The 25,130-nt window shown below is 39.3% G+C and overlaps 1 protein-coding gene across 3 annotated transcripts; it reads left to right on the plus strand.

Annotated features, from left to right (window-relative positions):
- Positions 1 to 648: 648 nt before the first annotated feature.
- Positions 649 to 24,895, plus strand: LOC143188155 (uncharacterized). Of its 3 annotated transcripts, none has more exons than XM_076392237.1 (4): positions 649 to 724; positions 1,080 to 1,160; positions 2,901 to 7,553; positions 24,749 to 24,895. In XM_076392237.1, the coding sequence occupies exons 1-4, from the start codon at positions 722 to 724 to the stop codon at positions 24,761 to 24,763; spliced, it is 4,752 nt and encodes a 1,583-aa protein (XP_076248352.1). In that variant the 5' UTR covers positions 649 to 721; the 3' UTR covers positions 24,764 to 24,895. The 3 variants fall into 3 exon arrangements, with proteins under 3 accessions (XP_076248352.1, XP_076248350.1, XP_076248351.1); XM_076392235.1 differs by lacking the exon at positions 24,749 to 24,895 and adding an exon at positions 7,621 to 8,417; XM_076392236.1 differs by lacking the exon at positions 24,749 to 24,895 and adding an exon at positions 8,335 to 8,417.
- Positions 24,896 to 25,130: the final 235 nt, after the last annotated feature.

Here is a 25,130-nt window from a genome sequence, read left to right on the forward strand (position 1 = left end):
TCTTCGAGTGCCAACCTAGATAAGGTAATGGGAACTTTGTTAAATAGGAACATAACCTTTCGTTCTTACATTACGTTACGCAATGTAGTATTCAATTATATAATTTATTTATGTCAGAAATAATAAGTTGGAATTACAAATTCACTGTCTCGTGTACATTCCTCTTACAGATATTTAAATAAATTCTTTATATTTTTTCACTTATCGTTACTAGGTACTTACATAATCAAGTACGATCTGAAGTTAGCGCATAGCAACAGCGCATGCCCAGTAGCTGAATTCGTTATATAGTATAATTCGATTTTTCGTATGTTCAAAACTAACCGTTACTGATGGTCGATTCAAGAAATGGCTGTAGTAAATTGTCATATCGATATGTCAAGTTAATTAAAAAGTAACACTTATAAGCAATAAACGCAATTAAAAGATTTGCCATCGGATTCATCAATTTTTTATTCAACTCTGTACAAATGAAATGGGAAAAAAATATTTCCTCATAAAGATATCATCTGAACTAACCGCAATTCAAGAGAAATATTTAAGTTTCCCGCGTTTAATAGCATCCTATCCTTCAAGGTCATAGCTAGTCCGCGAGGAGCTGACGTGAACCGTCTGAAGTTAGTCGGATATCGAAGTTCCGCCATGATGCGACTGTTCGCCATTTTAATTTTCTCAGTGCTCAGATGTGTACTCTATAAAATTGCATGACGATTTTTACCGCATGGTATGTACTTTTCAAACGTATACAATTGGCTTGTTTCGTAGTTCAGTATAATTAAACTAATTGCATAACTCTATGGAATAATTATAATATTACTTGCTGCATATTAACCTATAATATTCTTCCTTATTATCCGTTTTATGTCGATTAACACAGATAATATTGTGACATTTATGCAAGTACAGATTATTAAAGTAGCTGATACTTGTACATTTTTTATTTCATCTAATAAGAAAGATGGTTTAAGTCTTAAATTTTCCATAGAATTAGTTAACAATTAGTCTTATTTGTTAAAGAAACTTCTTCTTAACTCATCTAAACTATATTTACAAAGGAAAACATTTATTAATTTTTACAGGAAATAATGGCTCGTGTCTTAGTATATGAACGTGCTGTCGATACTCTCTTAACAGATGCAACATTCTACAATAAGTTGAATGTAAGTACTACTTTAAACTTTACATTGCAGAAACATAAATATCCAACTTTGTTTTTACGCTTGTCATTTTATTTATTTCAATCAGTTTAACAATCACATTTTCGTTGTTCGATAACAAATTAGATTCTGTGGTTTTCATTGTTCTTGTAAAAACTAACTAAAACATTTATATAGATCGTATCATGTTTTTATGATATTTATAAGAAATACCTAAATGTAGTACTTTTTTTTTTCCTTCGTCGATCATATTAACTTCTATCCTTAACTGTCTTAAAGTTTCTACGTATAGAATGATCGTTTAAACTCCTGGAACATATACACATATGTTCATTATATTTTATATTTATTTTTTCATGTTTTCTTGATAATAGTTTATAGCTTATTACAACAACAAAGTTTATAATAACTAATAAATGTTATGATATTTCATTAACTATATACATACGTGTATAATACGCTTATATTATTACATATTTTGCATGTTGCATGATTATATTATTTATAACGATTTGTACAATTTCTTGATATATTATCTACACACGTATATTATTATCAGCAGCATTGTCGCGTGAGCAAGCTTATAGTTTTCGCGATTAACAATTTCGAAGAAGTCATATGCATTGCATTTGATTTACAACTTGTTACACGTTTTATACGTTAGTAGCCGTGTTATTACGTTTTCAGCTTCTACATTGTTTCGTATTTCGAAAAACACATAGCTTGTATTTTTTGCGTTTCATACTTGTACAAATGACTTACTGATTTGAGTAATATAAAACTGAGTAATGATTGATTGGATCAAACCTAGGGTTGGCCTTATTTATTCATTTCACTATCTATTATAATTGATATTAATTAATCTATTGTAATTGTAATTCATGGTCTTTTTTTGTCACAAATTCACCTGACACATTTTGTTCATTTTATTGAATTGATTTATGGTTATGACATGGCACTATTTTATGTACAAGAATGAACAAAGTCGTAAAATATAGGTGTCATTGGTTGCTTTAAATGATGTCCTAGGTAGAAAAGAAAAGGGTATAATCCGATGGAATTATATCATTGAGATTCACGCGGATTTGTTGTCTCTCGGAAGAATGCTTGAACCACCTAACCTATTTGATCGTCGCGTAATGTGCATTGGCCACTCCGCTGTTTCTAATCGGGAACATAGAATGTAATAAACAACGCATTCCATTTGGGAAACGAAATCGACACGATTCAAGCATTACTAACAAATAACTACTGTCATGCACATAGAGATCAGTGAATATCCCGTCGTGCGTACGTGGCTCATAGGAACACAATGCGATTTGTAATCGTGAGCAACATGCACCAGAGGTTTCATACGTAGATGCTATCATACTGTGTATATCTGGAAGCAACTTAGCAGGTATCATTGAGTCAAGTGGTCCATCCGCATTCATGCGACTAGATTCTCCTGGAACCTTTTATTCTGATCTTTGCCACATTGTTCCAATAAATTGAAACTATCGATCGAACATTAAGAGCTGAAAACTTAATACCTAGGTGGTTACAAAGCATTAAAAACTTACTATATTCTAAGAGTGTCCTTGCTCGAACGAGTGAACTTATTCCGAAAAATTTCGTTTCTGTTCAGCTATTTCATTAGGTCCACTATGTTGAAAAGGAAATATAATCATGTTCCTCAATATGCTAAAGCCTTTTAAGTTCTTTTCTTTTAGGTTGCTAAATAAGGTTTGTATATTTTTTCAGCATGCCAAAAATGGAATAAAGATCAAACAAGAGCCGCTCGATCCAGACATTGATAAACTTGGCGATTCTTCGTCGTTTAATGACACAAGTTCTGTAATAACACAATCTCAGTGTAAATTAGTAACAGCCGAAGACCAAATTTCATGTAATTTGTATAAAGAAAAGAATGAATGCGTGTCTCCCAAGGGTCACGCGACTTCAGAAAATAATAAATCAGATATTCGCAGAAAGAAATGTAAAAAGGTTGGAACATCTAAAGTTTTAACAAGAAAAAGATCACATTTGCATAAAAAGTCCAATACTTTGGAGTATAAGCGTAGGAAAAAATCGCAAAAGCGTGTAAAATGTGATGTTTGTTACGTTTCGTTCGTATCTGAAAGCACAATGAAATCTCATAAAATATCAAGCGATCTGTTGAATAAATCTGTAAAATATCGTTGCGATATATGCAACGGAATATACACCTCAAATTATACGTTACATAGACATAGACAATCTTGTGCATCATCACCAGGTCAGCCTATAAATCGCAGATTGAAATATGTTTGTCATTTTTGCGATCGAAAATTCACATCGAAGAAACTTGTGCAAGCTCACTTGTTTCATCTTCACGGAAGCTTGATAGTTCCTACTACGATCGATATTGATAAAGCAGAACAGACTGCAACGATCCAAAACACTGATGATTGTGAAACTAACATACATGTACCAGAGGAATCAAAAGAGAGTCCGAGTAACGCATCAATGAAAAAAATGAGGCAAACTACTCTTAACGAATTTCTTCCACTGTTTAGTAAGTATTTCGCCAAGGAGCAGAAGAAAGTATGCGCTAATCCCGACGAGATTATGCTTACTGCTAATATTGGAGATACTAGAGGACATGGAAAATCGGTGAACTCAATACCTTGTAATGGTCTAAGAAGGACAGTGAAAGATAATGAGAAGTTTATTTTAGCTGCGTCTCCTGGAAATCAATCTATCACCAAAACTGTTGCAGTATATAACAAAAGACCGTTTGTTCAAATACACGTGAACCCTGATATGATGATGACATTGTTAAATACAAAAATAAAAACCGAGCCTGAAGAATCTTATACCCAAACTACATCGTACAATGCATCTTATAATCTAAGGCGATTAAGAAGAAATTCTAGACGCTCGTCGTTTGAACAAGATGGCGCACCTTCCAAATCACCCGGAAGAAGTGGAAGAAAAACTATCAGATATCAAGATATGCAGTTATGGGAAGAACAGATGAGAACTAAATTTAACTGTAGAGAGTGTATAATCCGCTTAGAGAAATGTGATTGGAGCTCGAACAATGGAAACTCGAAAGGTAATGAATCGCAAGGTTTTGGTGAAAATGTTGAAAACAACAGTAGAGAAGGTAATTTAGTTTTGAAGAACCTAGAAGTGCCACTAGTACGAATGAACAGTCTTGCAGAGGTTGCAATTGATAAGGAAGAATCACAGATGTGCAAGGATAATAACAAAGCTACCGAGGGAAAGGTAGTTCGGTGTAAAGTCTGCGAGAAATCTTTTTCCTCGAAAGAAAATATGCGTGAGCATGTAGAATTGTTTCACGTGGCATACATGTCAAGTATTTGCAACGCACGCTATACGTCTATGCATAAATTATTGGATCACTACTTACGTCAACACGCAGTTTTCAAGAGAAAAACGTGCTGCGTATGTCATGAAAAACTTAGTGCACCAACAATGCTGAAGCGACATATGGTTTTGCACTGCATCAAAATAATACGATCCAAGAAAGATAAAACACCAATAGATAGCGAAGTGAAATGCAATATGTTTAAGAAGCATCATCGTTGCAAAGCTTGTGGGAAACGATTTTGGTTGAACTCGTGTTTGAATCAGCACCAACGGGTATGCCGTCGCATGAATGTCAAAGTTGACGATAGTGTTCTTTTCGAGGAAAACCAAACGGCAAATACGACGGAGATGAATAGAAGAAAAATTCGTCACAGATCTGAATTGTCCGTACAGTGTCCATCAAAGGAATATTCTAGCAAGAATAAAAAAATACCTGCTGTAGAGGACAAAATGAAATCTGTTCCAAATATAATGGTCAACAGTAATGAACGTGCTGGCGGTACCCTTGCTTGCGAAACAAATTCCTCGCAATTACGAAAAACTGCGAATCACAAAAGACTAATCACTGGAATAGCATGTGTGAAAGGCTACCAAGTTGACGCGACTACCTCGGATAGAATTATTAAATTCCCTTGCTCTATCTGTGCCAAACAGTTCCAAACATTCCAAAACTTGTGTATACACGAACGTACCTTCTGCAGACCTGCTGATAATCCTTGCAGCATTTGTAGTACCGCGTTCAGTACGAAGAGACTGTTACAGCTTCACATGCTTGCGACTCACACACCCTCGTGTTCGGAAAACTACAAATATTTCTGTAAATTTTGTAATCAGGGTTTCGTAAAGAAAACGAACGTTCAAATTCACGAACGACACTTCCATGCCAATCAGATGACCGTCAGCTCCGAGTCGAGTTTGGTCTCTTCCCACATTTGGAACATGAACACGGTATGCACTGTATGCAATCTAATGTTCGAATCTTACGAGCGCTTTATAGAACACAACATGTATTATTATAAAGGTCAAGTATTTACTTGCACTTTTTGCGGCAAGTCGTTCCAAGGAATGTACATGCTTCATCATCACAATAAACTGGTACACTACCCAGAGGGCACGCGGAACGCATATACTTACACATGCGACACCTGCAACGAAGGTTTTAATCAGGAATCCCATTTTCATGCGCACAAGTTACACGTTCACTTGCACGATATCCCTTCTGTGGAGAATAGTGCGAAATCTGTACAAGACCATCCTAATCAGGATCATAATTATGCGTTGATGACCAATAATGGTATTTCAGTAGATGCGAGCATGAAAGTACCCATTATGACGTACACTTGCGACATCTGTAGCTTGAATTTTACAAACGAAAGAGATTTATCGATGCATGAAATGGAATATTCCGTCGATGGAGACGTCCAATGCGATAAGTGCGATAGAAAGTGCCGCACCGTCGCCATCCTCATTAAACATCAGAGTCTGAATCACAGCGGTTACGATATTAGCAGCTGTTACAAATGTCGTTTCTGCGGAGAAGTTTTAACGACAAATACAGCAATGACGTGTCATGAGAAACACTTTCATGCAAACAATACCGACCTCGGAAACAAAGATAATACATCCAACCAATTAGATGCGAATCTGAATTCTCATAAGAACGGTGTCAGCGAATCTGACAATGGAGTTGGTAACGTGACGTGTATAACCTGTGGCATGAGATTCGAGAACGAAGTTAAACTGAAGGAACATTTATTGGAGTATTCCGATATAGGCGCATTTGCGTGCGAAATTTGCCATAGAAAGTTTGCAGAATTGTATCGGTTGGAAGCCCACAAAGTTAAGCATTCGAGATTGAACTATATTCTATCCGAGCATCATTGTCCTATATGTCACGAAGGATTTACTAGCGTCACAAACGTTCGAACGCACGTTTTACACTTACACGGATATGAAACGTTTCCGAGTATTGTTAAACGTAATCTAAAGAATCCAACCAATGAATCTAAAAACCACCAAGTCAGTTGTGACGATGATGATGGAAGAAAATCAAAGCAACCCAACAAAAACAATCAAATTGTACATACCGATACTAGTGAGGATAAAATGCGCAATGCTACTGGCTCAGCTAGTGTTCCTTCCGATCCTAAAAAGAAAAGCTCTCCTATAACAGTTATTGAGACACAAATAAAGCAAGCAAAATGTACTGAATGTGGTTTAACATTTAACAACAGTGACACATTGATGAAACATAAGGCATGGTTCATCAACTCCGGCGACCATGTGTGTAGACAGTGTGACCGCAGATTCCCCACACTGACGATACTTAACTCGCATTCAAGTAAACACTCTACGGATATTCAATTTTGCTTCAAATACAGATGTTCATATTGCGATGAAAAATTCATAACTGCTGTTTCTCTGTACTCGCACGTAGCTCATGTTCATGGGCAAAATAAATTGTCAGATCGAAGTATACAGGGGAAGGTTTTCACCAACGACGATTTGGAATGTCTTGAAAATCTTGAAACCAACATCAAAGTTCTTCACAAATCGAATGTTAACGAAGAACAGCCGATAGTGACGAGTCCATTAAACGAAACGTTAAGTAATCTTAAAAAAAAGAATGTAGGAAATGCGAACGGGTTTCATTATACCTGTCCAATATGTAATTTAATATATCCAACATTGAAGAGGTTTCAAATGCATTTTAAGGAAACGCACTGGGATAGGATTCAGGAAACCATAGTAAGCCCAGTAGAATTTGACACGAAGAATACCATCAATTGTTTAGTTTGTAACACTGCCTGCTCTAATGAATTGGATTTCAAACTACACATGGAGAAAGTGCACGGGTATCATCCATCTACAGAAACTATTTGGGAAAACCAGTCGGACTACACCGATACTAGAAAGAATTTGAAAACTAATCATTTGAATCGTTCCAAAATTCAAACAATAACTGGAAATTATTCGGTTTCTTCACTCAAGCAACACGAAAGTTTACCTTCGGCGAGTGCAGCGACTGCAACAAACCAGGTAGGCAAATTAAAGATTAAATCTTTCGCGAAAATAATAAACTGAACGATTACTTACGAAATGAAAGACGAAGATCGTAGCGCCCTCCACTATGTCACGCAGTGATTCTAAGCCAGGGACGGTTTTTCTTCGCAACTAAAACGGATTAAGTGGATAGGTGTTTCGAGACCGTAGGAATCTGACACAGCGTTACACGTCTTCTGCTAAATATATGATGATCAAAAATTAGCTAGTTGTATCCATCGAATATTTAAAACGTTAAAGTGACTCGAATTATTTCTTCGATATTCGTTCTTACTTTGTGACACCGGTACGTTTAGAAGTCCAAAGAAAATTTTCTCAGAAACTGTAATTTAGTAGTGTAGAAAAAAGCAATCCCCGTCGTTGAGTTGTTTGGTTGTAGCATTTTAAGATTGTGACTTAATCGTCATTTACTGTAACTATTGTCGAATTCTTAATTACACTTGAAAGTAACTCAGTAGTACACGAATAGTGCTTTCTCAAGACTTCTAAGGATTTTCAATGTAGTGTTCTAGTGGCCAAAAAACACCTTGCGCTTTAACACAAACGTATTGTCAATCCAGTCAATTTCAAGCCCGAAAGAAATATGTAAAACCATCTGTAAGTTATGTTACTAGCAATGCACTTGTGTTATGTTATCGAATTGTGTTAAGAAACAATGTTATATTAGTATTGATGATGAATCATGATAATAATATTATGATGATTTTCAATCATTCCGTGTTGTTCAAACATGCGGTGTACCTTTTTGTTTCTTAAGTTACGAGAAAAGTACATGAAAGAAGAAGAGAAATAAGAAGATGAAGAAGATGAAGAAGAAGAAGAAGAAGAAGAAGAAGAAGAAGAAGAAGAAGAAGAAGAAGAGGAGGAGGAAGGGGGCGGGGGGGGGGGGGGGGGGGGGGACAAGAAGAATCTTTAAACAGCTGTATCGATACACTTGTCAATACTTTTCTAAAATGAACAATGGACGTAATGGGAATGACTACGCAATAGCTATATTATAAGCTTGTGTAATTTTCCAGCATGCATTGTGTCTGAGAATGGTCGTGGTTATGCCTACTACTTCCTTTGTTGTTGTCATTGGTGAAATTCTAGTTGGCATTGCCATGGTATCTGGTATGAAACGGCGCAGCAGTATTGAATCTAATCTCTCGAGCGATCCCTCTTAGGCCTGATTCATACTATTCGTCTAGACGATGGCAGGCTAGCTTCTGTGGCAACGCAGTATGACGCAGTATGACGACGTCGCCGCGTCGGCTAGACTGTTACTCGTTATGTTAACAATTCGAGACACATTCTTTTCTCATAGTCACTTCGCAACTCGAGACGGACAGAGTGATATTATGAATACGGAGGTAATTCGCTTTTACTCTTCTGCTATTGATGGTAAGAGAAAATTTCTACAACATATGATGTAAAACTAGTGTTTAAAAGAAAGATACTGTATTTATTAAATACTGATGTGTTCAGAAATTATTGTTCTTCAACTTTTATATTTTTTTATTGTACTTTCGTATCATATGAGAAAAATAGACTGGTTAATACTACCACACTATTTAGTTCGGGCTTACTTGAAACGTATAACGAGAAGGTAGACTTATAATTGCGTTTAAAATGTATAGAATTAAAATAGTTGCAACTTTGTTAAATATCTGTAATGTAAGTAAAAATTTGAATATTTTATTATCTTCAATCGCAATTACCCTGTTTATTAACTAGAATGGATTTCCATACAATGTTCCATTCAGGCTCGTTGCCTGAATAATGGAAATTTTATCATTGTTGTTGTTACAATGAAGGTCAGTTTTAAATATTACAGGTATAGCATTTCTACTCGAAACAGTCAGTATTTTTAACTTGTAATATAAATCCTTTAAATACATTTTCATCGGAATAAATTGTGTCGTGTCATTTGTAAGTTCCTTCTAAATTTTTTAACGAAAAACTTTCTGTTGAATACAATTGAGCGCTTCAACACACAAATTGATAGCTGTAATGATATTCATCAGGTATAGTTTTAATTTCCATTAGCCGATGATTTATTTACTCGCTTGGATATCGGTTAACGACATTGAGTGGTAACCGCATTGAAACAGAAATGCTTTGTGCAATTAATTTGTTGCGCCAAATGCTCAGTGAATTGATATTTCAATTTCCTTTCGAAATGTGGATGACACACCCTCACACAATCGGGAGTAATATTGAATAGAAAATGGGATGTGTAACTGTCAAGACACGAATGAAATTTGTCACAATAATATTTTCATGCGGAACGAAACTCGAGACCAATTAAAAAATCGCTTCCAGTTCTTCATTATTTTCGCTTTAATGTTAAAAAGATGTTCAAGCTATGTGAAGGTGTTATGTGATTCTTCAATTGTTCAAACGCAATTGTTTATTCAAATGTAACATATTCAATAACTACCGTCAAATTCAGTGGATTGTTTTTAAAGCTGGCAAGAACAATACGTTTTGGTAAATTATGTTTCCTTGAGAAAAGAAATGGTGTGGGACTTTCATTGTGTTTAAATTGCATTCTTCTGATGGCATGCGACTGCTATGTTTGACATTTTGTACGACTGCGTTAATTAAAAGATGTAACACGACGTTAAAATAGTATACATACGTCTGTTATTGTGTAACGCTCTTTGATTTGGAATGCTTTGGAGAGTCACGCTAATTAGAAGATTCAAGTTGCATTTTTTGTTATAAATGTCAAGAAGTAAATAATGACGCGTTCCACTTGTTAAATTACATTCCTTCCCGTGATTATTGAGTACGTAGTCACCGTGTTAGTTTCGATGGAAATTTCGCCACGGGTGCAGAATTTGTTTGATACGTAGCGCGCAAAGGCCCGAAAGCAGATATAAGATGAAAAACGTCGAATAGAACCGTTTCGCGTTCAAGCTGATAAAAGAAGTAGAAACGACGAATTACCCACGACAACGTACCAGGATGCTCTAACACATGCCTGTCTAATTGTCTAACTTGGACAGAGAGCATTCAGTTTGAAAAATGTAATCGCTACTTCATTCAATGATTCTCAAATGATTTATTCCGCCTAATCTTGAAGAGAAATATACATGTTCATGCACATGCAAAAGATTGCATAGCAGACAACACGTTCATCGGGGCGACGTGTCGCCGCGTTGCGTCGCGTTGCATCGCGTTGCATCGCGTTACGATCATATTACGTTCCGATTGGGGAACAGTAAGTTAACGAGAATTGAATTTCAACAGATCCAGTGGTCCCGGTTACGCGCGCGTGCTCCTGTTTCATGAATTACAAATCCCAGCCAGCCTTTGAAAGCGTCTCCGGTCTGTACTACGAAATGATGCGATATCAATATTGCGGTCTACAGAGTACGTCTACACGTAGTATACAACCATATAACATTCGACAAAGCGTTTTAACCTAGCTGACATTATTACGATAACATATACGCGTTTCGATAACGTGACACGCAACGCGGTATAATATTACCGACACCCTGTGACGTGGCTTCTGTTACCCTGCCATCCTCCATCTCCGCTATTTTCGTCTCGGATCAAATGAAATTGGTATACCGTATATTCCCGATTGTTTGCCACGTTACTCCACAAAATCTGGAGTTTCGTCGCGCCCGACGCTAACAACTCCTTCATGTTTCTCAATATTGTTGTCGTCGCGTCGCATTCTATGCGAGTTGCCTAAATGCAGTATCAGATACAATATACATATCAGAACAAATCTGTTTCTGTTTTCGTTTCTGGAAAGTTCTACAGATAAATATCTGTCTATTTATTTAATGTACATACATATGTTTGTAGCAGTCCGATATGGCGTTACTTCTAACTAACTTTCCTTAGTACGTACGTACATACATATTTATATTTGAAGTTGATTTTCTCGGGGATAAATCCTTATTTTATTCAGTTATGTCTTTTATATTCTTCCATTGTAGTAAAAACTCTAGTCGTGGGAAGAAATGAAGAACTGGTTATTAGAAGACATTGTTGATATCAATAACAGCACAATTTGCACTGCATTTCGATTGTCTTCCGAAAGTAAAAACGTACTCAATAATGTAGAGCGGTACCGCGTTGAAACGTTGAAAATGAAACTTGCACGCGCACGGGCTTAAAATACGGCTTCCCATGCATGCTCTTACATTCATTTTACTTGCAAATTTTACGATTGATCTTCCGCGGACGCTGTGCGCGTGCTCACACTGGCACGCTGTTGAAATTGGGTTTGCGGCTACGTTATGACGGTTCTACGCCCGATTGCGACAAGTCCAAACTGTGCGTCGAATTACTGAAAATCAACTGAGATGAGATATGTTAATTGGATCGGTGTCGGCGGTACGTATAGCGTATTACTGCCGCTTAGGATGGGGACAGGAAATATCTATCCATCAACGTATTTGCAGTGTCCGCGCCAAGGAACCCGTGCTCGTTAATGAATCGTGATTTGTCAGAAGGAAAAATGAAATTTTATTTCATTTCATGAAAAAAGTTTCTTGGTAATTGGGTTAAGCGGCACTTAAGCGAACCTCTCTCCCTGTGGATGCAAGCGCGACGTTAAAGATGCGCTTCTTGATATTCGGTCACTCCTATTTCGCCCCCTCAATTGTGAAATTGATACATTTCGAAATGTTCTTCTGCAAAATAGATATTTCATTTTCCAAGTGTAGTTACGGTTTCTGAGTTTGAAAAGCGAATCTTTTCGCAATAGGACAGCTTTCGAGGACTTTGTCGCGATTCTCGGTATTTGAATATTTATATTTTTATTTCTCCCATTCCCATAGAACCAATTACAGACGGAAGCTGTCTATTTGTTACACTCTTTTATAGATCCGTAAAGTACGAGATGTTCTCAGCTGTTTAATTCCGCAGAAATGGTTTGGATTCGAGCCGGAGTGAACGGTGAATTGTACGGGATTAGGGAAACTACTTGGAATTCATCGCAGTGTTATACAAACGATAAACGTTCATTCAACTACATCTCACCACACATTTCACATTTCACCAACACGTCACGTACTACGTTCGTAACACTCCATCATGGAAGATCATCACCAGTTGGTCATTCGAGATCTCCGCTTATAAGACCTGCTTTCTTCGTTCTTAATTTAACGAGTTATCCCGCCTTATTTTTAATTAAATCATCAGACTGTCTGCTGGAAGCACAAACGTTTCAGCAAGAATACTCGGGGCTCAGGAAAGGGATCATACTTTCTATGATAGTTGAACTTCTTCCACTTTCCGTTCCTCTTCTTTCTGTTTGGTTACAAAGTCCTTGGACCTAACGGTCCTTATCTCGTCTCATCCATCTTGTCTGTGCGCCTTTTTCTCGGACGGCAGGCACTCATACCAACAACCATCCAAAGCCACAACCAACAGGCAAGTAGACCCTAGGGACATTAATAATCTCTCGCAGCAAGTTTCTTGGGAGAGTTGGAAGGTGCTAGAATGATGGAATAGAAGAGGAAGAAAATGAGTATGTTTACAAGAGAAAGAAGAAAAAAGCTAGAAAGAATGTAACAGTGAAAACGATTTAAGATATATTTTTATTTTTATTTCTTATTACCTCCATCCGTTTTCTTAGCATATTCTAAATATTCTTCGACAAACAATAAGGTAAAGCAGGAACTATAGCTGATACACCGTACCGTTCAATGCCATGCCTCGATATTGCTTAGTAAGTTTACGGTACACGCACGTAAATAACAACTGTTGATGCAGGCCGTTTCGATCTCGTTTCGTTCCGTCAACTTGTCATAATTTCGAGGCTCTTCAGATGAGTTCACTTTAGCAGAATGGAAAACCGTTCGCGATCCTCATTCCTGCTTCAACTTTCATCCTCGATATCTGAAAGAAAATTCTCATTTTCATGTCAGATTTCAGATCTGTTCATCGCAGAATACTATAATAGGTGTATTGAAAATCTTGCAATACGTAGTCTATGAAAGAAGAAGTTATATCTAAGCCGGGAACTCGATCGGTCAAAAGAAAGGGTGTTAACGAGAAGCAATCGGTTGCCGGTCGTAATGCGCTCCTAAGTAGACAATGGGCTTTCCATTATCGCAAGGCGAGGTCCGTCGATAAATATCGAAGCGAGTTAACGAGCTCGTGCGGTGAACAGGAAAACAGGGATGAGACGCATGAAGGAAAGAAAAGGAGAACATTGAAAAGATAGACACCTGCCGGCAAAACATTTTCACTTGTAATTTCCTATAGGAGTGCATTAAGCGGAATAACAAAGAACAAAACGAAAGAACACGAAGAAGAGAAAAAAAGGGATGGAGGTTGCAGAAATACAGAAAGAGAAGAAGTAAAAAGGAACGTCAGCTCGTAAATAGAATCGTCGCGTCGTCGTTCGAAACAAACACTGGGGTTCGATGCACCGAGAGCGAGAGACGGATAAAAAGAGGGAATATTGGCGACGTTGCGATGTCGAAACAAAAGGGGTTTGTTGGCGAGAAAGAAGGCTGATGCGGGAGGAGGAGAAGTGGTAGAAGAGAAAAAGAGAGGAGAAGAAGGATCGAGAAATAAGGTGGTAAAGGATCGGGTTTGTCTGTCTTTCGTAGGCGGGCAAATCCAAGTTGCCTCTGTGTCGACAGACTGGTGGCGGTGATCCATCGCGTCGAGCGGCTTCGTCCACTATACATACATATATGTATACGTAGGTGTATGTAGCAGACCTCGATCCCGTGTAGCCACAGAATTTCCAACGGCATCGCATTGATTGCACCCCGGAGCGAATTGCATCCGCAAGCAGGCTGTTGGTGCCGATCCTACCAACCAGACGGCGAAACGCAATGAAATTGATGACGCGAACGTAGACACGCTCTGCCAGGGCACGCTTACGCTGCTGCAATCGGCTGTGCCACGCACACCATGCGCACCACGATTTTCACGCGCCTATTCGTTCTGCCTCCAACTGCATATTTCGATTAGTAATTTAACGAATAATGCACGAGTAAGTAATAGTGCAGAGAGAGAGAGAGAGAGAGAGAGAGAGAGAGAGAGAGAGAGAGAAAGGAAAAGAAAGCATATCGTATAAAAGCGTGTTTAATGCGACAATGAAGGAAATATAGTAGATCTCGGTTAATAATGTAGAAGAAAGTGAGGAATTTTTTCAAATGACAAATAGCGCTAAAGAATTGGTATTAACCAGAGTGGATCAGAGTATATAATACGTCTGGAAATGTCAAAACCAGAGGTCTTCTTACGATAACGCTAGAACCTACTTCAGAGGGACCTATTTCTCCCCGCTCTAAGTGACAACTCTCGCTTGAACGGATGAGGTCTAACAGTTATAGGGCTCCCATTACCGGGAGAACGAGGTCCTCCAGCAAGCGGTTCTTCTTCCTCCTCCAAGAGCAAATATTGAAATAATGGCGTCCGTCGGGATTTGACATTGTCGTGCCATCGATGGTAATCCGAGTAACTCGAATGCCTCGTTATTCCACCTTGCGAAACGTTGAAAAAGAACAAAAATGATTAGGCAGCCCCACTACCTCTCCATCAATAGCTTTTCTTCTTTGGAAAATCTCTACAATGGGAAGTTATAAGAAAGAACGAATAATAAGAAATTTCAAAGAAGATCGTAAAAGCATATCCGATGCGATCGAATAGCCAGGCGTCGAGCGAGAGAAAGTTTCGAGAAACGAAGACTTATCTGCACCGCGAAGATCAACTAGAGGTAGAGAGGAGAACGAAAACGGTCGCGCATACTTTCAACGAAAAGAATTTACGAGCCTCTACTGGTCGCATCCGCACTCTCGAGAACTCGAACTTTGTCAAATATATTAAAAGCTGTCTACCAGTCTCTGAGACCAACAAAGATGTTTTTCTCCTCGCGTTCACACAGCTTCCCTTTTCCTCTTCTCATCCTGCTTCGTCACCTTTATGTATCTGGTCTCCATAGGCGTGGAAGTTTCAGCCAGCCGCGACCGGGCTGAGAAAACTGTCCAAACGACTCGACTACATACTTTTCACTCGTCTTTCGAAAAACTTTCCGCCTCGCCAGCGGAAGAATGGCCGTTCGTTTTACCTCCGTAATTAATACCTCCGCGACGATAACGAAGAACCTTAATTGCGAACACTTTTAGAAACGCTTAACTAAATATCGTTTCATACATCACGAAAGAGCTGGCAAACTCTTATTGCTCCTCCCGTTTTTATTCTCACTTCGGCTATTATCGCTTTTCGGCTCGTTATCCTTTCTCTTTTCTCCATTCATTCATCATTCTTTCTTCTGGTTGCATTCAACTTTTCTCTCTCGATTTCTTCCTCTGTCCAGTTCTTGATCGGGACGCTAATGCTACATTTTCTTCAGAATTCAGACAAGGAAAATAAAATGTTAGTGCGATTCAGACAGCATTAAGGTGTAAACACCGAATAGCACTCTCTAATTAGTAAACTGACGTGCGACTGAGCAGTGTCTAATACTACGTTTCTACTGTCAGAACAATCCTAAACTTGTACTACTTCGAGGGGAAGTCCTCCAAAGTAATCGGACGACGTTGCGCTGTAATAATAAAGGGAGAAGGAATATAGCGATATATTCAACATGGAGATGGTCGCGAAGAAAGACAGCTGGAAGTAATGTTAATGATGATTCACCTCGAATTCTTCTTCGCAGACAATACCGAATAATCCTCTTCTGATAGAATAAGCTCGAGCCAGCGAACAGAAATGGACTTAGACTGGGATTCTTTGAAGAATACATCCCGATTGGCTGAACGGACGATATAAATCTCTGCTAATGAAAAACAAATGTTTTGATCAACTTTTTACAGAGAGTTAACTTAGCAATTATTGACTCCATTTTCAAATACTACGTATGTACATCTTGCCCCGACAAATCCTTTTGTATTCTCAATCAACGCCACTCGAGAACAAACCGAAAATTAACTTACTTTCATATTTGTCCTTGCACACGTTTCAGAAAATTAGCGTATTTATATACCAACAGCCATTGCGCTTCAATAACTGCTGTTCTGTAATTACTCTTACGGGAAAATTAATCCTTAGGAATAATAAATGACTTCTCCGACTCTCCTACCACTTCTCTCTCTCTCTCTCTCCTCTCCTCTCCCTCTTTCTATCTTTTTCTATCTCTACTTATCCCCTTTCGCGTTTCCCCTTGGGGTGGAGGTACGCAATAAATTACAGAGCCGTGGACGAATCGCGAACGAATCAAGAGGAGGGGAGTAAATACCAACTCCTTTCTACTTACTTACCTAGCAGATGAAATTTTCTCTTCGATTCACAATATGCTGAGTTCTCTGTGCGAATTTGTTCTTTTTTTACAACGTATTGTGTGAGGAAAAAGAACGTTTCAAATTTCAGCATTCTCAGAGAACAGCGAATATATTCGATTCGGTTGAGATCGTTTTAAAGAGGATGCAGTAGTTATGTCGTAGCGTGTCATATGCACGATTAGCAGAGTAGCTACAGAGAGTAAAACCAAGGTGAAACAGGACCCATAAAAAAGTCTAAAATGTATCGGTCTACATAATTACATCCTGCGATATTGGTTCCATAAAAGCACTTGGCTATGGCAGTGATCTATGAATATTCTCTGTAAATGCGGCGAACGAATGATAGCGTGCATTATCGTGTGCAACAGAGGACACCACGTTATCGATGTTACGTGTACGGCTGGACGAACTTTTCTATGCTCTTTAAAGAGCCTCGACCGGATGTAGAACGACGCCATAAATTATTCGCGTCGTCATCGTCGCACTGGCTCTCACTGAATGCACCAACATCACGGCTGCTGTGTTCTTCCTCTTGTCGGTGGAAAAATTGCTCGTTACGTAATGACAACGACGGATGAAAAATTCACACGACTGTACAATTATGTACTTAACTTTTCTCCGGATCTTTCACCATATGTTAGTATTTTTTCAATTATTCGACTTTGCTATTGTTATCTTATCTCAGCCAGGTCCGATGAAATTGGAAAATTACAAATCAGTAAGTATTTACCAGAGTTTGCTTCGGATAATATGCATGCTAATTATAAAAGCTGTTAACCTTTGCATATACATTGCCATTTCGAGGATAGTACTTACTTGGAAATAATTGTTTCGTTGGAAAAAAATCTCGTAAATGTAAATAATTAAAATCCTTATTGATCCGTTTCAGTAGAAAAAAAGACTCTTCCAAATTCTACACTTCTTGGATCAATCTAATTTGTCATTAACACTGCAGTCTATAACACGTACCTCTATGATGTTTTTCTTCTAATTACACGAAAGCTTATGCATTATAACAGTAGATATATTTAGTATAGCGAGTTACGGTCACGGTTAGTTAACCGAGGAAAACAATGGTCCTTGCTGAGTTATCATTATTATACTACAGGATGATAACACGAATGAGAATGAAATAATTAAATTGGGTCGTAAAACAAACGTTGTACTCTCTTTTCTCTTGTTTCCTCTTCTGGAAATTCACAGCGGAGTTGGAATCGATTCGAAATATAACGTATGGCTCGAAACTTTACGCGGTTATTTCATTCTCTGACGTCTACAAATTTCTCGGGAAAGTTTCGTGAATTGCCGTAACGTCGAGCTATGCCACACGCCTTTTACCGTGCGTTACTTAATCATCGAATTTCCACTTCTCCACAGTGCCCATTGGTGTCTGTGCGCCTCTCGAAACCAATCGTATAAAAGAATAGACTACACGTACACGATTTCTCTGATTCGTTTATACATAGATATATGTAAATATAGAAGGGTGGAGAAACTGTTCCCGATCGTAATAAATTTGAGGAAACGAAGAGCAGGAATATTTCGTTATATCTAAATAACTTTCTATATCTATGTAAAAAAGTCAGAAAGTCGAAATAGATAGAGCGACAATTCTTTATTACCTTTTTCCAGTTCCTAGTTCTAGCAACTTCTCCGAGACTCGAGGCAGAACGTTGATTCGTCCGAAAAGCCAATTGAAATTCGAGGAAAATCGATAATGCTTTTGGCCAAGCTCGAATGCGACGCAATCTACGAAGCGATCGCAATTCAGCAGCGTGGGCGGTAAACCGCGAAGAAACGAAAGGGCGTCGAGAGACGAGGTGGACAGTACACGCGCGTTACCGTATAATTTCCGATTTTCACAATACGTACGGAATCGAGGCAGGCTGACGGCTCGGTCGGTAGGATGGAGCGTGGTGCGATGGGGTGCGATGGGGTGCGGCGCTGGGCGGCGCTGGGCGGCGCTGTGCGATGGTCCAGCAGAAACCCAGAGACCATGGGAACCAGGGATAAATCGGATTGCATTGGCCATTCCGGCTCGAAATTCAATATTCGTGAAAAAAGGAGGATCGCCGCGGGATGGATACGATCTGAGCGCAACTCAAGAGGGGAGTCTAGCCGATGGTTGAATGGGAGGGAAGGAAGGGAGCAGCGGTGAGGTGGACGCAATTGTATTCGAGGTCGCGAACTACGTTTCGCGAATTGCATATTGATTTTGAACGGCATGGCGAGCCTCCCTTTTCCCCTGCCCGCTGCCGCTCCACCTGTCGATGGAAACCGGTGCGATGCGATACGTCTTTCCTTCTCTCTAGAAATCAACGCAAGAAACGATTCGCACAGTTCTCGTACAGTCTCATCTTCCTTTCCGTAAATCAAACTCAATTTCCTCATCTAAGTGCTGTGTCACTGAGCTAATTTAGTCATTAAATCGATCGTCATACAGAATGACGATGGTTCCGATGTTAATTCATGGCATCCTGCTTTAAACCGCGTCAAGTAGCATTCGACCAAATGTCCCTTCAGCTTAGCAGACCTGCTTCATCAGGATCGGACAAGACACTGACATCGAGCCGTCATTATCTTTGATGATTGACCAAGCGGAATTGTGAGCATAGACGCGAACAGAGAGGCTAAAGGCGAGACGTTTCAATGCAGCCACTGTCCCCCTTCATTCCATTCAAGTTGATTGCAATGCAGCTCAAACGTCACACGTTCAAATGCTATTAAACGTGCTTCGCACCTGGAACTCATTAATCATGTTTATACTGCACCTCTCCTCAGTATGCATCTAGTAAAATCTCCATCCAGATATTGAAGAAACGTACAACTTATTGCCACCTACTGTGCCTAGATCTCAAGTATTAGACAAAGCATGTGTGCTAAAACTTGTATAATATTCGAAAATTAAGTATATTTTCAGTAATTGCATGATCGTTTAAACTACTTTCAACAATCTAATACCTACTATTTTCGTGAATTTACATTTGTAGCTACACTTGTATTCATACCTTTGATTACATCGAATGATAGCAGCCTTGATAAATTGATCAGGAGAGAATTTCAATGAAATCCGGAAGAGCCACGGATCGGAATGGATCAAAGCACAAACTAATAACGTAGTCATTAATTTACATTAACTCGTATCCTGAGGGTTTATCCGATGCATAGTCCTTCCGAGATTGATTTCATTGACCCGGTTTTCGGTGTTCGAGAACATTGAACGCTTTTATGATTATGTTTGAACAAAGAAAGTCGGCGCACAAATGGGCATACCATTAGCCGATATGACGGATTCACATCGAGTTATAGTTATGCCTAACATTTGCATCGCTCCTCTTTCTTCCTTCCTTTCTTTCTTTTTTTCTTTCGAGTCCACCTTCGACAAATTCTGAGTAGCGTTTACCGACCCTCATTGATCATCAATTATTATCGAATAACAAGCAAATTATTGTCTAGACTATATAGACTGTATCGAAAACTTCCATGCTGTTCCTTTCCATACTCTCCGAAGGGGTTTTGTCATAACCCCTGACATCTGACACCTGACTCGTTGCTCAAAGAGCTTCAATTCTCCTACTTCCTGACTCTTCTTCCCTCACGAGGGCAAGAATGAAAGAAAGAGAGAGAGAGAGAGAGAGAGAGAGAGAGAGAGAGAGAGAGAGAGAGAGAGAGAGAGAGAGAGAGAGAGAGGAAGGAAAGGAAAGGATGGATTAGAGGACTGGAGAACGACGACGGTGGGAAAGGGGTTGATCGGAAGAGGTGAAGAGAAAGTTATTGGGGATGGGCAACGAGAAGAAGGGCCGAAAAAACAGAAAACTAGAAAAGAGAGGAAGAAGAGGTTGGCGTGGAAACGAGGAAAGAGAGTGAAAGGAGAAGGAAAAAGGAAAGAGGTAGTTCTACTATGGAACGAAATGCACTTGCATATCCTTAAGTTCATTCCAGGTTTAGCTTTTGTAGAAAAAACAAATCTTGTAGGTTTACTGAATTTGCTTAAATCGTAGCTCTGAAATTTTAATACATTCTGAGATGAGAGAACACAATTTCATAATGTCTTCGTAAGGAAGTTGATTTAACAAAGTTGTTACGACATCGTAATAAATTTTATCGCGGTTAAATGTAGCCGTAACACTAGAGACATTTGCGACAAGCCTGTATTATGCGATTACTTTGTTGCAACACCATAACGAAGTTCCAACTCCGATTACAAGTTGCATAGTGTGTCTCAAGAAATTTCCTTTAGAGGTGGATGAAAAGCATGTTTGAAATGTTCGAGTTGTCTACTCTACATACAATGAGTAATGGATTCTGCTGCCCTCACTTAACAGCACGCATCGTTCAACCTGTTTGCCAAAAAGCTAAATTTTTCCACTCGCCGCAAGTGACGTGAACCGGATAAAACTAAAGAGAGGACAATTTGTTCGTTCCGCTAAACCGCCTGTAAAAATGGTCGAGATAAAAATGGATGAACGTTTTTCTTCGCATGACACCCTGGCCATGCGCATCAAGAGACTTTTTGCCCCTCCTCGAAACTTGGCGTATGTCAGGATTATCTGTGTTGCACCATCGCGCAAAAGCCAGTGAGAAAATAGGCTGCCTTGCAAACTTCTGGCTTAGTATTTCAAGTTTGGATCGCTTTGAGGTGAACTGAACTCTATTCTGCCGCGTCTCATCTTGCATCGCGGCGCGGCGCGGCGCGGCGCGGCGCAGCCTAACTTTTCATATTTCTTTAAGTACTTATTAGATTTCATTTCTTTCACATAAGCATTTACTTACCTATAACTCGTTCAAATGTTAACCCTTTCGTAAGTCATATCTTTTTCATTTCAACTATTGTCTTTACCAAACTAAACTTTTTCTTCCCACATATTTAAAGACGTTTATTGTAGGTGTATTGCATGAAGCCACGTGGAATGTTTCTGTATCGATTTCTTACTTAGCAATTAGCGATGAATCAACATTGAAACGCAGTTTCATTTAATAGCTACATAAGTGCATCTTTTATTTGAGTTACACCTGCGTTTATCCCTATAAGAGGCAAGAAAATACTTGTTCGATATTCTGTATCATAAAATATGGTGACAAGAATCTAAAAGAAAGCGAAAACTGAAATTTCTTTCCGCCCTCTTCCGGAATGGTCAGACTGAACGGTATTATCTACCGGTGTAACGCTATAAATCCGATCTGTCAGCACTCAAGAATCATTGTTCTTTTCGTTCGTACAGTGCGTGTAATAACCGGGTTGTCTCTTGCCGAGAACGGAAGCGCCAAGCACAGCTGACGTCGCGCGCATTTTCGTATTAATCTTCACACAATTGGATGAATCGTCGAGAAAAATTCGTTATAACGTTCTATACAGCATAAAAGTTATAAAGATGCAACCCACGGAAAGATAATGAATACATAGATTCCTTTAATAACCGAGAGAGGAAAGGGTGGCAATTGATTGCACATTGGTCAGTACCGAAATCCTGCCTGATTTGGAAACATTTTTCCAAATATGGAAGAGAAGAAAAGCTCTCCGCGAAGTATACGGTCCAATATGAACGTAGATAATCATAATTTCATTATCGAAGTGTCTCCTCTATTTAGGAAGTTATCTAGTTCGGTCGTAAGGGAGGCGGAATACGTGAAACTAGCCGAAGACGAAACGGCATCGCTTGTTCATGCGAACAAACCTGTCCGAACGGGTATCATTTCAAATAATATCGAAAGTCTCCGCTGTACATGGCCACTTCTACTTCCACTTCTACTTCCTTTACGTGAAGTTTTCTGAATGGAGCATTTTGTTCGGGTTTTGAAATTCGTGACACGAAACGGCGCTATCGGGATACAATTCACGGGCAAGTCGGTCAAGTCTAACGAAGCCTCGGTATATATTTCCCGGACGTCATTCCGTCTCCTACGTGCCGTCGCCTCATTAACACATTTATCATACCGCGTTAATTATGGACTCGTATTTACCGAGCCGTGTACTCGTTGAAACCGCTGCGCTGTGTCGCGCCACGCCGCGCCACGCCGCGCCACGCCGCGCCGGCTACATCTCCGACATCTCGTCGAGTGTGAGCTTTCCTCTTTTCCAGCCGCGAGACCACTAGATTGCCGTCCACGAACATTCAATTAGGTAATACGCGAATAAATTCTTCAAACTCTTTTGGTTGCTCATCGTCAAGTACCTAACTCTTTACCCGTATTACAGGTAGAACTATCGACACTTTTGTTACGCAATTCATGTCGTTCGACGTATGTATTTCCTATCGTTCAATCAAATGTCGAACCGATAATGTTGGACCTGTCGAAAAAATAGAGGCGAGAAGGCGCATGTGTTATAATACCGTACCGACATTTAGGGCTAATTTATTTAGAGCAGGTAATGTTATCAAAAACGATAGTCGACAGCACAGAGGATAGATAGTGCTTTTTACTTTTTACTTTTTCCTTGTAACGAAGTATGTCGAGCTTCGAATTGTGAAGCGACTCTGTGAGTGCACCTTCCTTTCTCCGGAGACTGCACTCAACAACTCCACTTGTCTGGAGGAAAGGAGTAATTCTGATTGTCTGTACCGCTTTGTGTCGAATCGTGTCGCCAAGAGGATATATTGGTGCTCGATTGGCGATTATATCGAAGAATCGAAGCATCTATGTGGCGAATAAAGGTACCATGATCTTAAAATGTACAATACAGAACATTCATTCTTCAAGTTGATATTTAACTCTCGACCTTGCAGTAGAAGCGTATGTACAGGACCTTATCAAATGTTTCGCTTAATTTTCTTTTTACGCTTCTAAGTTTCAAAGTTCAGCCTTCAAACTTACGTGTCAACTTTAGAACGCTCAAGTCCGCTGACGCGCTTTCGATAAGTCGTATTTCTCGAATAAAGAGCCAATCATCGATCTTCTTTTCACGACGCGGCGCAGCGCGGCAGCAGCATTTTATACGATCAGTGATCGCCTTCTGAAATTTGAAGGTTGGCACATATTACGAGAGCTTTTTCCCATTTGCTGCACTTTATCGTACGAACGAAACGCGAATAGTGCCATTATTTTTACATAATATTACCACTAAATCCCTTATATGGAATTTCCGTTTTTTATGGAGAAAATTCTCCGCGTCTGTGAAATTTCGACAATTGTTGCACAATCGCAAAGGCTTGAAACGCAAACAGCATGAAAACAGGTCGCGTGAATCAGCATAGCTCATCACAAAGGGGAGTAATTCTCAAAGAACTGTTATCCAAAAAAGCTTCATCATCAGAGCATAGATTAACAGAACAGCGACAATTACTTTCGTCCCCGTGTTTAATTAACGTTCAATTAATCGCTCGATTATTTTTTCGTTCACGTTCAGTTTACGTAATTGCCTGTTCATTAATGAGGGCTAGATCAAAAGGCACACGGAAGAGGGCTGCGGAAATAAAAAAAAGAACGCGCACATGGTTGATCGCAATGGCCAGTAATCGCTTCATTGACTCGATTCGAGTCGATTAACTTTTGTCGGTAAATTAATTAACTAATTATGAGCGCGATAGCAGCAAGCGAAATCAGTGCCGTGAGATAGAATCGAGCGTTAACCAACGATCGAAAATCGAGCATCTAAGGATTCCACGAACAACTCGATATTCAAATGGGCTGCCTCGTTAAGCCATCTCCCCAACGGAAGTACCATCGTTTCGCTGTTTCATTTCTTGCTTCGACTTCGTTCTTTGCTAAAGAAATTTCTCTGATACGAGGAAATCGAGGAAATCGAGGAAATCGAGAAAATCACGGTTTTTCGACAATTAAACGATTGCATTGGTATACGAGAAAGAAGGTATTATTTAGTGATTAGAATGTCTACATATTAGCGCGTATATAAGTAGCCTATAAGTAGCGAGATTTGAATAACTGCAGCGTGTTACGTTTCACACGTGTTTCCTTTTCTAGCGTTCGATTGATTAGGTTAAAAGGAGTTTGGATGGGTAGGCTATAAGGGCGGGCACGGTAGTGAATCGAGTCGGAGAACTCCGGCATTTAGCAGCATCATTGGGAAGAAATTTAAGAGAAGAGAAGGATGAGGAGTCGATCGTTCGAAGTTCGATGGGCATCTACGACGAATTTAAACACTCCAGAAGCGAGTTCGAAATACGAACGAGAGACACGAGCGAACCAGAGAGCATCTTCGAAAGGAATCGACGAGAACGGAGTTTGGTAATATCTCAGATCCCTAGAGAAGGGAATAGAGAAAAAAGGTGGTTAAACGGGTGAACCAGCGAAACTTTTTCGAACGGTGATCCGCTCTAAAGAGGGAAAAAGTTCAGGGCGGCAA

The sequence above is a fragment of the Calliopsis andreniformis genome, chromosome 2, assembly GCF_051401765.1.
Source record: "Calliopsis andreniformis isolate RMS-2024a chromosome 2, iyCalAndr_principal, whole genome shotgun sequence".
Lineage (NCBI taxonomy): Eukaryota > Metazoa > Arthropoda > Insecta > Hymenoptera > Andrenidae > Calliopsis > Calliopsis andreniformis.